The sequence below is a fragment of the Mastigoproctus giganteus genome, chromosome 3 (genome assembly GCF_048544385.1).
Source record: "Mastigoproctus giganteus isolate SK-2022 chromosome 3, ASM4854438v1, whole genome shotgun sequence".
In the NCBI taxonomy this organism is placed as follows: domain Eukaryota; kingdom Metazoa; phylum Arthropoda; class Arachnida; order Uropygi; family Thelyphonidae; genus Mastigoproctus; species Mastigoproctus giganteus.
The window spans coordinates 5,680,710-5,693,403 of NC_143577.1; the positions used below are offsets into that span (position 1 = coordinate 5,680,710).

The 12,694-nt window shown below is 36.4% G+C and overlaps 1 protein-coding gene across 1 annotated transcript in view; it reads right to left on the reverse strand.

Annotated features, from left to right (window-relative positions):
* The window catches only part of LOC150087629 (calcium-activated chloride channel regulator 2-like), an 85,144-nt gene that overhangs the window by 37,506 nt on the left and 34,944 nt on the right, over nucleotides 1-12,694 (reverse strand). The window contains exon 6 of the mRNA XM_090369834.1: nucleotides 4,246-4,458. Coding sequence (XP_090225960.1) covers nucleotides 4,246-4,458 — 213 coding nt within the window. The remainder of the gene's footprint in view (nucleotides 1-4,245; nucleotides 4,459-12,694) is intronic.

A 12,694-nucleotide genomic window follows, 5' to 3' on the forward strand; every position in this document is an offset into this window, starting at 1 on the left:
TAATTATAGACCTGTTAGTTTAACTTCTGTTCCAGGGAAATTAATGGCGGCACTGTTTAAAGAAGCACTGCAGGATCATCTAGACAAGACTTCAGTTATAGCTCAGACACAGCATGGGTTTGTTAAATGGAAGTCTTGTCTGACCAATTTGATTGGATAATATAATGTGATCACAAAGCAACTGGATGCAGGGAATAACTTTGATATCATATATTTTGATCTTAGAAAGGTTTTTGATACTGTTGCACATGGAAGACTGCTGCACAAAATGGAGCAGTGCAGCACTGGAGGCAAATTGCTGCTATGGATAAAGGCATGGTTGAGTGGGAGAAGACAGAGAGTGGTAATCAGTGGACACTGCTCTTTGTGGACTAATGTTGTTAGTGAAGTCCCTCAAGGTTCAGTGTTGGGTCCATTGTTGTTTTCTCTATTTATAAATGATATTGATGATAGCATATCAGGCTTAAGGTCCAAGTTTGCAGACGATACGAAGGTTGGCAGAGTTGTTAATGACACTAATGACAGTATGCTGCTGCAACAGGATCTAGAAAAGTTGAGCAGATGGGCTGAGAGGTGGCAAATGAAGTTTAACATTGACAAATGTAAAGTACTACACATGGGAAGCAGTAACTCCAGAGCAACGTATCAACTCTGTGGTACTAAAACATTGTGACATAAACATTGGGAGATCAAAATTGAGAGTAGGAGTGTGCTATAGGCCTAATGACTCTGATGAGTATAATAAGGAACTGTACAGGGAAATAGAGTGGGCTGGTAAATCAGAGTGTCTTATAATGGGAGATTTTAATTTCCCAGATATTGACTGGAATTTGGGGGCTGGTTACTCACACACTAGCAGGGCTTTTGTGGATTTATTGGATGATTGTTTTCTACATCAGCATGTTCGGGAGGCAACTAGAGGGAGTAATACTCTTGATTTGATTATCAGCAGTGATTCTTCATGCATTAAGAATCTGCAGATAAATGAACCACTAGGTGGCAGTGATCACAGTGTGCTGAAGTGGGATTTACTCAAAGAGGTAACCACCATAAAGGGGTAAAGGGAAGGGTTATTGCTTCCGTAAAGGCGACTACGATGGACTGAGACAGTATTTAAATTCTATACAGTGGGACCAACTGATGATGTTACCAACAGCAAATTCAAAATGGGAAGCATTCAAAGAACTTATCTTGGAAGCTACAAGGCTTTACATACCAACTAAGAAATATTGTTCAAGGTTTAGGCCAAAATGGATGTCAGATGAACTAATGAGGCATATGGCAGAGAAGAAAAATGCATGGGATACATACAAATTAACACATGACACAGAAGCCTATGATAGATACAAGTTGATATGCAACCAAGTTACAAAGGAGGTTAGGCAGGCGAAGGCAGATTACGAGAAATCCTTGGCAAGGGATGCAAAGAAAAACAGCAAAGAGTTCTTTACTTATGTAAACTCTAGAAGGAAGGGGATGAATCAGATTGGTCCACTTGATATTGATGGGTCAAGTGTTGATGATCCTGCTCAGGTAGCTAACAAACTAAATGAATATTTTGCATCGACATTCACACATGAGGAGTTATTCAGCGAGGGGAATGCCAGAGGTGTATTCAACTCTAGCAGTAAGCTACAGAATCTTGAAATAACTGGGAGTAAAGTTGAGGAGAAACTGTTGAAGATAAACACAAGAAAGGCACCCGGGGTGGATGGGATCTATCCAGTTATATTAAAGGAGGCAGCAAAGGAAGTAAGCAAACCCTTAACCATAATTATGAGAGCTTCCTTGGACTCAGGGGAGGTACCCATAGACTGGAAATGTGCAAATGTGACCCCAATTCACAAAGGAGGATCAAAGGCTGACACAAGTAATTATAGACCTGTGAGCTTAACTTCTGTTCCAGGAAAATTAATGGAGGCACTGGTTAAAGAAGCACTGCAGGATCATTTAGACAAGACTTCAGTTATAGCTCAGACACAGCATGGTTTTGTTAAGGGGAAGTCTTGCCTGACCAACTTGATTGGATACTATGATGCAGTCACAAAAGAACTGGATGCAGGGAATAACTTTGATATTATATACTTGGATCTTAGAAAGGCTTTTGATACTGTTGCACATGGAAGACTGCTACACAAATTGGAGCAGTGTGATATTGGAGGCAAATTGCTGCTATGGATAAAGGGGTGGTTGAGGGGGAGAAGACAGAGAGTGGTAATCAATGGACACTGCTCATCGTGGACTGATGTTATTAGTGGAGTCCCTCAGGGCTCAGTGTTGGGTCCATTATTGTTTTCTGTATTTATAAATGACATTGATGATGGTATATCGGGCTTAATGTCCAAGTTTGCAGACGATACAAAGGTTGGCAGGGTTGTCAAGGACACTACTGACACTATGCTGCTGCAACAGGATCTGGAAAGGTTGAGCAGATGGGCTGAGAGGTGGCAAATGAAGGTTAACATTGACAAATGTAAAGTACTACACATGGGAAACAGCAACCCCAGAGCAACGTATCAACTCTGTGGTACAACACTGACAGTGGTAGAGAATGAAAGGGACTTGGGGGTGGTTGTGCAGGCAGATATGAAGTTCTCTGAGCAGTGCAGATGGGCTGCAAGAGTAGCTCATGGAGTATTGTCAATGGTATACAGGAATTTTTCCAGCAGGGATAAGGAGGTGATTATTCCATTGTATAAGGCGATGGTCAGGCCACACCTAGAGTACTGTATACAGGTCTGGAGGCCTCATTTCAAGAAGGATGTAGAGCTGCTGGAACGAGTACAGAGAAGGGCAACAAGATTAGTGAATGGAACAAACGGGTGCTCTTACGAAGAAAGGCTTAAGTTTTGCAAATTACAGTGTCTGGAGACTAGGCACCAGCGAGGTGATCTGATAGAGGTGTATAAAGCCTTGAATGGTTTAAGCATGCTCAATGCTGATGGAATTCTTCCTCTAGCTCAGAAAAATCACCTGAGAGGGCATAAATTCAAATTGAGGAAAGACAGATGTAGGATAGACGTGCGGAAATTTGCCTTTAGCCAGCGGGTGGTTGGTTGGTGGAACAGACTTCCATCCCTTGTGGTGGAGGTTGATAGCCTAAATAAGTTTAAGGCTCAGCTGGACAGGTATTTTGAACGAACAGAGGGGTGAAGTGGAAGTGGTTTTTTTTTTTTTTTTTTTTTTTGGCTGATGCTGCATAAGCTTGCTTTCTTGCATCAAATGCCTCTACTAATGCTAATGCTAATGTGAAGTTTTCTGAGCAGTGCAGACGGTCTGCAAGAGTAGCTCATGGTGTCTTGTTAATGATGTACAGGAATTTTTCTAGCAGGGATAAGGAGGTGATTATCCTCTTGTATAATGAAATGGTCAGGCCACACCTTGAGTACTGTATACAGGTCTGGAGGCCTCATTTTAAAAAGTATTTGGAGCTGTTGAAATGAATACAGTGAAGGGCAACAAGATTAGTGAATGGAACAAAGGGTTGCTCTTACAAAGAAAGGCTTAAGTTTTGCAGATTACAGTGTTTGGAGACTAGGCATCTGCGAGGTGATCTGATTGAGGTGTATAAAACCTTGAATGGTTTGAGCATACTCAATGCTGATGGGATTCTTCCTCTTGCTCAGAATAATCACCTGAGAGGGCATAAATTCAAATTGAGAAAAGACAGCTGTAAGGTAGATGTGCAGAAATTTGCCTTTAACCAGGGGTCTTAGGGGTAGTTGGTTGGTGGAACAGACTTCCATCTTTTGTTGTGGAAGTTGATAGCCTAAATATATTTAAGGCTGAGCCTGACAGATATTTTGAATGAATGGAGGCGTAAATAGAGTTTTTTTTTTTTTTTTTTTTTTGGCTGATGCTGCATAAGCTTGCTTTCTTGCATCATGTGCCTCTACTAATGCTAATGCTAATTTTTACTTTATAATACTTGTTTTGTTATTTTATTTTATTTATTTATTATTGCTTTGAAAGTCAATATTTAGGTATAATTATGCAAACATAATTATACTTCTATATATTAAATACAACAGAATTTATTTAAATAAATAGTAGTTCTTTCAAAATAATTTTCAGCAATTTCATTATAATAAAATTTAATTTTATTTACAATAAAATTTCATTACAATAAAATTATTACAATTTCATTACAATAAAATGATTAACATATTCCCAAGAGGTTCATTGTAATGAGATTTTACTACAAATCAAAATATTCTATACACTGGTGCATTCTGTGAAACAAACCTCTTCCAGTCCAGACATTAAATCCACAGAGTTGGTTGTATTTATGGCTATCTTCAAAACAGCATCATTAACATTACTCTCCAACAGGGGTGTTTTCTGAAGGTTAATTAATTGTTCACTTGAAGTGGAAAAGGTTACAAGGCTAATTTCTATGCCGCTGTGAACACTATTTAAAAATTCTCCCAAACGAAGCCGTGTCATTACCATATCAGTCTATAAGAAATATAAACACAATATAATATAAATGTAATACTGTCATCATAATGCATCCAATTAATTTTAAGTATAGTATATAATTTAAGTAATTTTAAGCATCCAATTATAGGTTTATGAAGTGTTGCTATTGCAACATATCATAAACGTATAAAACACTTATTACTATTAAATCATAGTGAATAACATAAGATACTCTACTTGAAATGATTACCATAAATTATTCACATAGCACTAAAATTCTGCCTCTCCATCAGTAAATAGATGCTCTCAATATTGCATAAAAACCTCATATTGAAACAATGCCAAAGTCACAAGAATGATAGATAGATATAATGATATTAGTAATACCAAATCCAGAACTGAGAGAGCTAAGGCCATGATATCTTAGTTCTTGTGTCTTTTCTGTCAGTTGCATGTATTTTATGGTTTGATTGCATATTTTGTGAGATGAGAAATCTGATGAATTATTCGAGAGGTAAAACCTTGCAACTCTCATCTGAAACTGTCAGTTGCATGTATTTTATTGTTTGATTGCATGGAAAACCTGAGTATCCAAGAGGTAAAAATCTTGCGACTCTCATCTGAAACTAAGCAACTCAAGACTAAAAAAAAAAAAATCCTTCTGTTTCGAATGGATCATGCCAGGCCTTTTATAAACAGTGTGGAAGAACAGTAATTCATAATCACCATACTAGTTACAAGGATGTGGAATAAATTTCTCTTAGCAGTGTAAAGAAAAGAACACATGATGTTCTATCAATGATATACCCAGGGCCGGCCACAAGCATGCTCAACCAGTTCTGTCGAACAGGGCCGCGCACTCAAATGGTCTAAATAATAATATTATCCACGTCTTTTCTGCATTTATATCAACAAGCCTACTGCCATCTTAATGTCTAGGTACCCATTATCGTCACTCCAAGAGCAATTGCTAGAAGTACAGTGTATACTTCTTTCTCAATATGTATGTTTCGTTTGATATTGAAATAGGATGTTATTTAAAAATGTAATTTTTACATCATACTCACCTTCAATAATATCTGTATTGTTTTTAACTTCTGGTGGTAAGGAAATAGCAAACACGGCCGGCAAGTAATTCTTGAACAGGGCCCCGCAAATTTTGGGGCCGGCACTGGATATACCAGATCTTCAGTAGAGACAAAAAGTGATTTTTTAACTGTATAAACAATGATTAAACACATTCTGCGTTGAGTATTGGCATTCAGATTTAGAAACTGCATTTCAGTCAGATTAACCCCTGGCGCTCATCACCGTGATGGGATATTGTGCTGTAATTCTACTTCACAATAAAGATTTATTTATTTATTATGGACCTGCTGAAAAAAAGAGCTGCAAAGTACAGAAATTGGACATCTGTGTGATAACCCAATTGAAATATTTAAACGTTTTATAAATTCAACACTAACTAAAGATATGCTGAGGGTGAAATGCACAAGGTGTTGCAAATATCATGGCACATAAGGCAATAATACATACATTGATATTTTTATTCTGGGGTAAGGAACCAAATTTCTATCTCACACCAAAATTCTGTCTCTTATTTCTCTCTCTCTCTCTCTCTCTCTCTCTCTAAATGTAAGAAAGTTTTTAACCAAGGAAAAATTATTTACTGGAAAAGCTTAAACTTAATCTTGTGAAACTAAAAGGTTTCAATAATTAAGGCTAAGATATGTCAAATACTAAAAGGATGGAATTTATAATTGTAAGGCATAATGAAATCAAACCAAGGCAGATGGAAAGTTGTGAATAAGAATAGAAATAAAATAATGTGAAATGGAGTACCATTATTCCAGAGAATTAAGGAATGCTATCTGCTTAGCTGTGCTTTCAACAAAATATAAAAAATATTTTCCTCTCCTCAAGTAATCTAATAGCTTTGAAGTGTAAAATAAGAATTAGAAAGCAAAAAAACAGAGGTGAAAATGGAAGTACAGTCAGTTTTTACCTGAGTAAACTGGGTCCATGGTTAGATTAATGACTCCTCTCTAACAAAGCCTCTCTGCTCTCTGTCTCACAGACATTTTGTTTCTGCTGCATGCTTTTTCTATAGATACTTCCATGGGCACTGTTCTTCTGAATTGGCTTCAATAATTCCTTCTCTCTCTCTCTCTCTCTCTCTCTCTCTCTCTCTCTTCCAAACCAGTCCGAGCATATCCCGCAACCACTCAACAACCTTTTACTGTCCAACTTCAAACTCACAGATTCAACTTTTCTTCTACCTCATTTATTCATTCAACTTTAGTTTTCTGGAACAACCTCCCTTCATTCATATTTCCTGAAAATTACAATCTACAGAAATTCAAGTCTAATGTTAACAAGTATTGTCTTTTGTCTTCTCAACATGCATGGTAAAGTAAAAAAAAAAGTACTAAGTACTATAGGTTCTAATACCTCTCTTGCTTGGAGTTTTTGCTAAAATATAAAATAAAATAACATCCATACCTTAAATAGTGTCCAGGAAGAAGAAAAAAAAGTAATCTAAAGAAAAGTACAGTAAAATAACACAGATGCAAGGGAGGATTGGAGGATGATGTAGCAACCTGATGGTAGCCACATCATCTCCATATTTGTTGTTCCATTTATCATCCCATCCAACACTGCAATGTGGTCTGTTGTCTAAAATATAGTACCCGACTATATGTCATATCCGTGTTTCAGTGGTTACCTTACCTGATTAGTTTTGATACTGTATAAAGTAGATATATTTTTATAATGGTTTACTGTCCTGATCATTTTAGCTATATGTTTATTTTTTATTACTTTCTTTTTCAGTTCCCTATTTCCCTTCCCATACGTCTGTTATTTTACCATACTTTCTCTTTGGCTTAAACCCTTCTTCTTCCAGTGCCCTACTAAAGGAACCAGTGTTACAAACCCAGTTTACCTTAGTGAAAACTGACTATACTTGTATTTCTGATTTTAGCCCTTTTTTGTTTTCTGATTTTAACTCCTTTTTTGTTTTCTCAGCTATGAGATTATTTGAGGTCAAGGAAAGTACTAATTTTTATACTTTACTGCATTTATTTTACCCAGTTTTAGCTTTAGTCATATTTAGACACTTTCAATGGGATTTGCATTATAAGAGCATTATAAGCAGGATCCCTTTTTCAGGACTGGTTTTCATATTTTGCTAGATACCACGGTTTTTCAGGTTTTTTTTTTTTTTGTTGTTAATATGTAAGTGAAACATGCATACTTCTAATTACAGTCAGTTCTGCTATAATGTGCATTTTCGCAATGCGCATTTGCTCCAGCACGACTGATATAATGCGATTTTCACATTGGCTCATGCGTGATTTCATCTGTAAGTAACACCAGGTGGATGCAAAACCCAGCACCAAGCTGAATGTAGTGACCTGCGCAGCAATATATACAAGTTTATGAAGCTTAAAAAAACGTCAAATGTGTGACAGCTATATTTCCCATTTACTGTAGTTGTATCAGTCGGAGACACACTGTTGTCATTCGCTGTATTCACAGGTATATTGTAGCCTAATCATGTTTTCAGGAGCTCACATTTTTCCTTTCAAACAGAAATTTCGTGAGGCGTGAGCAGAGGAGCATATTTATGGAGGTCACTACCATGAAACAATAAAAACAATTTGCAGTTCCCAGTTTATTGGGCTTTTCTGTTAGTGCAATATAATTATAAACAGGTAGTAAGCTTGATCTTATTGCATTTATGATAATACCAATAGCTGGAATTCTGTAGGTTTTTGCGTTATTATGGTGAAATGCGTTTCCCCTTCAATGAAATCTTCAATCATATAAAAAACATAAATAAATTTTCAGAATCTTCTCTTCATTCCTATTTTTGAAGCTTCTTAAACTAGTTACTCCATATTTCACTTATTCAATTTGCTTATCTTTTTTGCTGTTTTAAATTTTACAATCCAAAAAAAAAAAAAAAAAAAAAAAGTAAGTGAACAGAAATATCAATTAGTATACATATATTACAGCATTAATTAAGCTATGTACATAAGCGTACATAGTCTCCAACCAATACACGGTATCTTGTCAAGATAAAGTGCTATATTTACTTAATATTTATTTATTTATTAGAATTTTAAGATTTTTAAACCTGTGTTAGCAATTTTATTGGGTTTCTAACTTTTTTTTAGTGTTTTACTTACCACACTGAACATTTTTTTTTGGGTGCTCTGCCCCAATCCCTATTTTTCCCATAAGCCCTGTTGTTTTTAATACACAGAGATTTTTAGGAACACATGTACAGCATTATAGCAGAACTGACTGTACTGTCTTGCTTTTTTTTTTTTTTTTTTGGCATCTTCGAACTTTTTTTTGTATGCTATTAAAAAGAATGACAAATTTGAAAAAGATTTTATTAAAATAAACTAAATATAATTTTAGTATTTATAAATATAATAAATGTAGTATCAACATAATAAATAATAATAATAATTCGTTCATTAATGAAATTTTTTGATTCCATGTTGAACAAACACACACAAATGACACTGGTTATTGCACAGCAAGGAAAAGGAACAAATAATGTTAAAATTTAAAAAAAGTAAGTGAAGAGAGTAAATGCAACAATAACTTGCTAGACACTGTCTGTAAAGAACAGTCTTTCTACTTCAAAGCTTTAGAGTTAAATACAAAATAAAAAAATGTAATTTCAAAAGAAATGATTTCTATGAAGGAAAAAAACTGACCATAAACAATTCCTAGAATTTAGTCTGTTCATCTCTCTACTAAAACCAGAAATCAAGAGGAAGAGGAGGTGTGCATTTATATCCAGCTTTATTCCTACTGGAGTCCTTAGAAAAGTGATATAAGATGGAAATGTTTTAAACAGTTATAGATGTTTAAAAATGCATGGCACTTCATAGGATTGACCACGCTCTCAAAAAAATTAGCATTAAAAGAGGGAGACTGTAAATAAGACCATGTTGTAATGGATTATACATTGACTCATTATTTTACGTTTCAGACAAACTGGGATATTGCTCTTTAGTATGTGACTATATTTCTTGAATGCTATCCATCCAAAATTTATTCTTCTCTTGACTTCCAGCCATTTATCATTATTACAGCTAATAACTTGTCCCAGATAAGTATATGACTGTATAAGTATATACAACTGTTGTATAAATATATACAACATGGTCTTATTTATAGTCTCCCTCTTTTAATGCTAATTTTTTTGACACAGCGTGGTCAATGGATTCTCAACTATGGATCACCTTCATGTAATATCACAGCTAATGGAGAAAGCAAATGAATATAAAACACCATTATACCTGGCATTTGTGGATTATGAAAAGGCATTTGACTCCATACAGCATAAGGCAATGTTTTGGGCACTGGAAAGACAAGGCATAGATACCCCATATATTATGATTTTGAAGAAAATATATGAGAGTGCTACCTCCTTTATTAGACTAGACAAAGACAGTAGCAAATTTAAAATCGAGAAAGGAGTTCGACAAGGAGACACAATATCTCCAAAGCTGTTTACTGCTGCCCTTGAGGAAGCTTTCAGAAGATTAGACTGGTCGCAGAAAGGAGTCAATGTGAACGGAGAGTACCTAAACCATTTACGATTTGCAGATGACATTGTGGTTATAAGCCACGATCCCAAAGAATTAGAGGAAAATCTTAATCAGTTATGCACAGTTAGTAAGCATTTTGGACTAAAGATGAATATGGCTAAAACAAAAGTAATGATGAACAAGTATGCCACGGAAAGGGAAATAATGATTGAAGGAGCAGTAATTGAAAAGGTGGAGTCATATACTTATCTGGGACAAGTTATTAGCTGTAATAATGATAAATGGCTGGAAGTCAAGAGAAGAATAAATTTTGGATGGATAGCATTCAAGAAATATAGTCACATACTGAAGAGCAATATCCCAGTTTGTCTGAAACGTAAAATAATGAATCAATGTATACTCCCCACCATGACTTATGGAAGTGAAACTTGGGCACTCACCAAAAGAATGGAAGAGAAGCTAAGAACTACACAACGAAGAATGGAACGAATTATATTGGGAATCAGACTGTTAGATAAGAAGAGAAACACATGGATTAGATAGCAAACTCAAGTAAAGGACATTCTTATCAAAACTAAAGAACTAAAATGGTCTTGGGCAGGACACATAGCTCGAAGACATGATGACAGATGGACTAAGAAAATAACAGAATGGTATCCAACAGGAGCTAGAAGAAAACCTGGAAGACAAAGTTGGAGATGGATAGATGAAATTCATGAGTTTTTGGGTAGTAAATGGATGGCCAGTGCTCAAAACAGAAGGAACTGGAAAGTTGCTGGAGAGGCCTTCATCCTGCAGTGGATTGAAAATGGCTGATGATGATGATGTAATGGATTAATTCAAGCCTCTAATAAGCAAAGTGATATTGTGCTGGATGATGAGAGTCATCTACTACCTAGTACTGTCTGGCAACACAGGAGGGGCAGCATTCCTCATTGTGACATGGATGCTGCACCTCAAACCCTGCTTATGTTGATTCATACCTGGGTCATCAACTCCACTAAACTAAGTGCAGTCTTTCAGACTTTGCATGCAGAGAATACAGCCAGGGTATATCCTGGATAATCTTAGTATGAGGCCAGGTGAACATGGTGACCATTGTATAGAGCAGTACTGACCAATCCATTGGTTTAAAAATAAAAATCATTTAAAAAGTTGAAAAGGCTGTTTATGCATGGATAACACACTTCCATTATTTCTACTACCCAGGTAGTATGCATGCATCATTTAATTATATCTCGTATTGTGAATACCTTCACAACGAGTTATATTCTTAGACATTTAGTCAAGAAATATATTAAGATTAAACTATGCACATCATCAAGCATCTCTCATATTGTGGAGTTTTACTTCATAACTGGGTTGTCACTATTACAGCAGGGTACCTGCCCACTCACCAATGAGTAAGTCAATAAGCTTCTAAACAGTGCCATCTGGGTGGTGGTAGTGAATCTGAGAATGAGTAATAGTCTTATCATATTAATTAGCATTAGCATTAGCATTAGTAGAGGCATATGATGCAAGAAAGCAAGCTTATTCAGCATCAGCCAAAAAAAAAAAAAAAAAAAAAAACAACCACTACTCCCATTTCACCCCTCAATTCGTTCGAAATACCTGTCCAGCTGAGCCTTAAATTTGTTTAGGCTATCAACTTCAACAACAAGCGATGGAAGTCTATTCCACAAACCAACTGCCCGCTGGCTAAAGGCGAATTTCCGCACATCTATCCGACATCCGTCCTTCCTCAATTTGAATTTATGCCCTCTCAGGTGATTATTCTGAGCAAAAGGAAGAATCCCATCGGCATTGAGCATGCTCAAGCCATTCAAAGCCTTGTACACCTCTATCAGATCACCTCGGCGATGCCTAGTCTCCAGGCTCTGTAATTTGCAAAACTTAAGCCTTTCTTCGTAAGAGCAACCCTTTGTTCCATTCACTAATCTTGTTGCCCTTCTCTGTACTCGTTCCAGCAGCTCTACATCCTTCTTGAAATGAGGCCTCCAGACCTGTATACAGTACTCAAGGTGTGGCCTTGAGATATATTTACGAGATATAATTAAATTATGAATGTATACTGGTGACTAATCCTACCTCACCTGGGGATTCTTTTCTTTGTGATCGATGTAAGGAGTGCACCGATCTTAAATTACAATTTGGTGCACTGATGGAACAATTTGAGTCCCTGAAAAAACGAGTGCTTTCCCTCGAAAATAATGCATCTGGGAGCTCGTCAGGAACTCAAAACTCCAGCAATCTACCAAGTGATGCACACCCGATTCGAGCCTCGAAACAGAAAAACCCAGTGCAAACTACTCTGGTTAAAAAGGACATTGTTTTATTAGGAGACTCCATTGTCAGGGAAACGGGGAATATTTTTTGTAATAAAGATAGGTGGAGCAGAACCAGGGTATGTCTGCCGGGAGCAACTATTGATGATGTCACCAACAGATTGTCAGATTTTAAAGGGGGTAAAGAAAATATTATTATTCATGTGGGGACAAATGATATTAAATGTACACGATCTGACGATTTGTTGGAAAAATACAGGACCATGCTGAGGAAATGTCGCGAGCTAGGCCATAATGTCTGTGTGTCTGCAATTCTGCCCAGACACGATAGGAGGGATTATATGTTAAGAGCCTTGTGGATTAACTCAAGACTTGAAGGAATCTGCAAGGCTTTAGGGGGTAAATTTC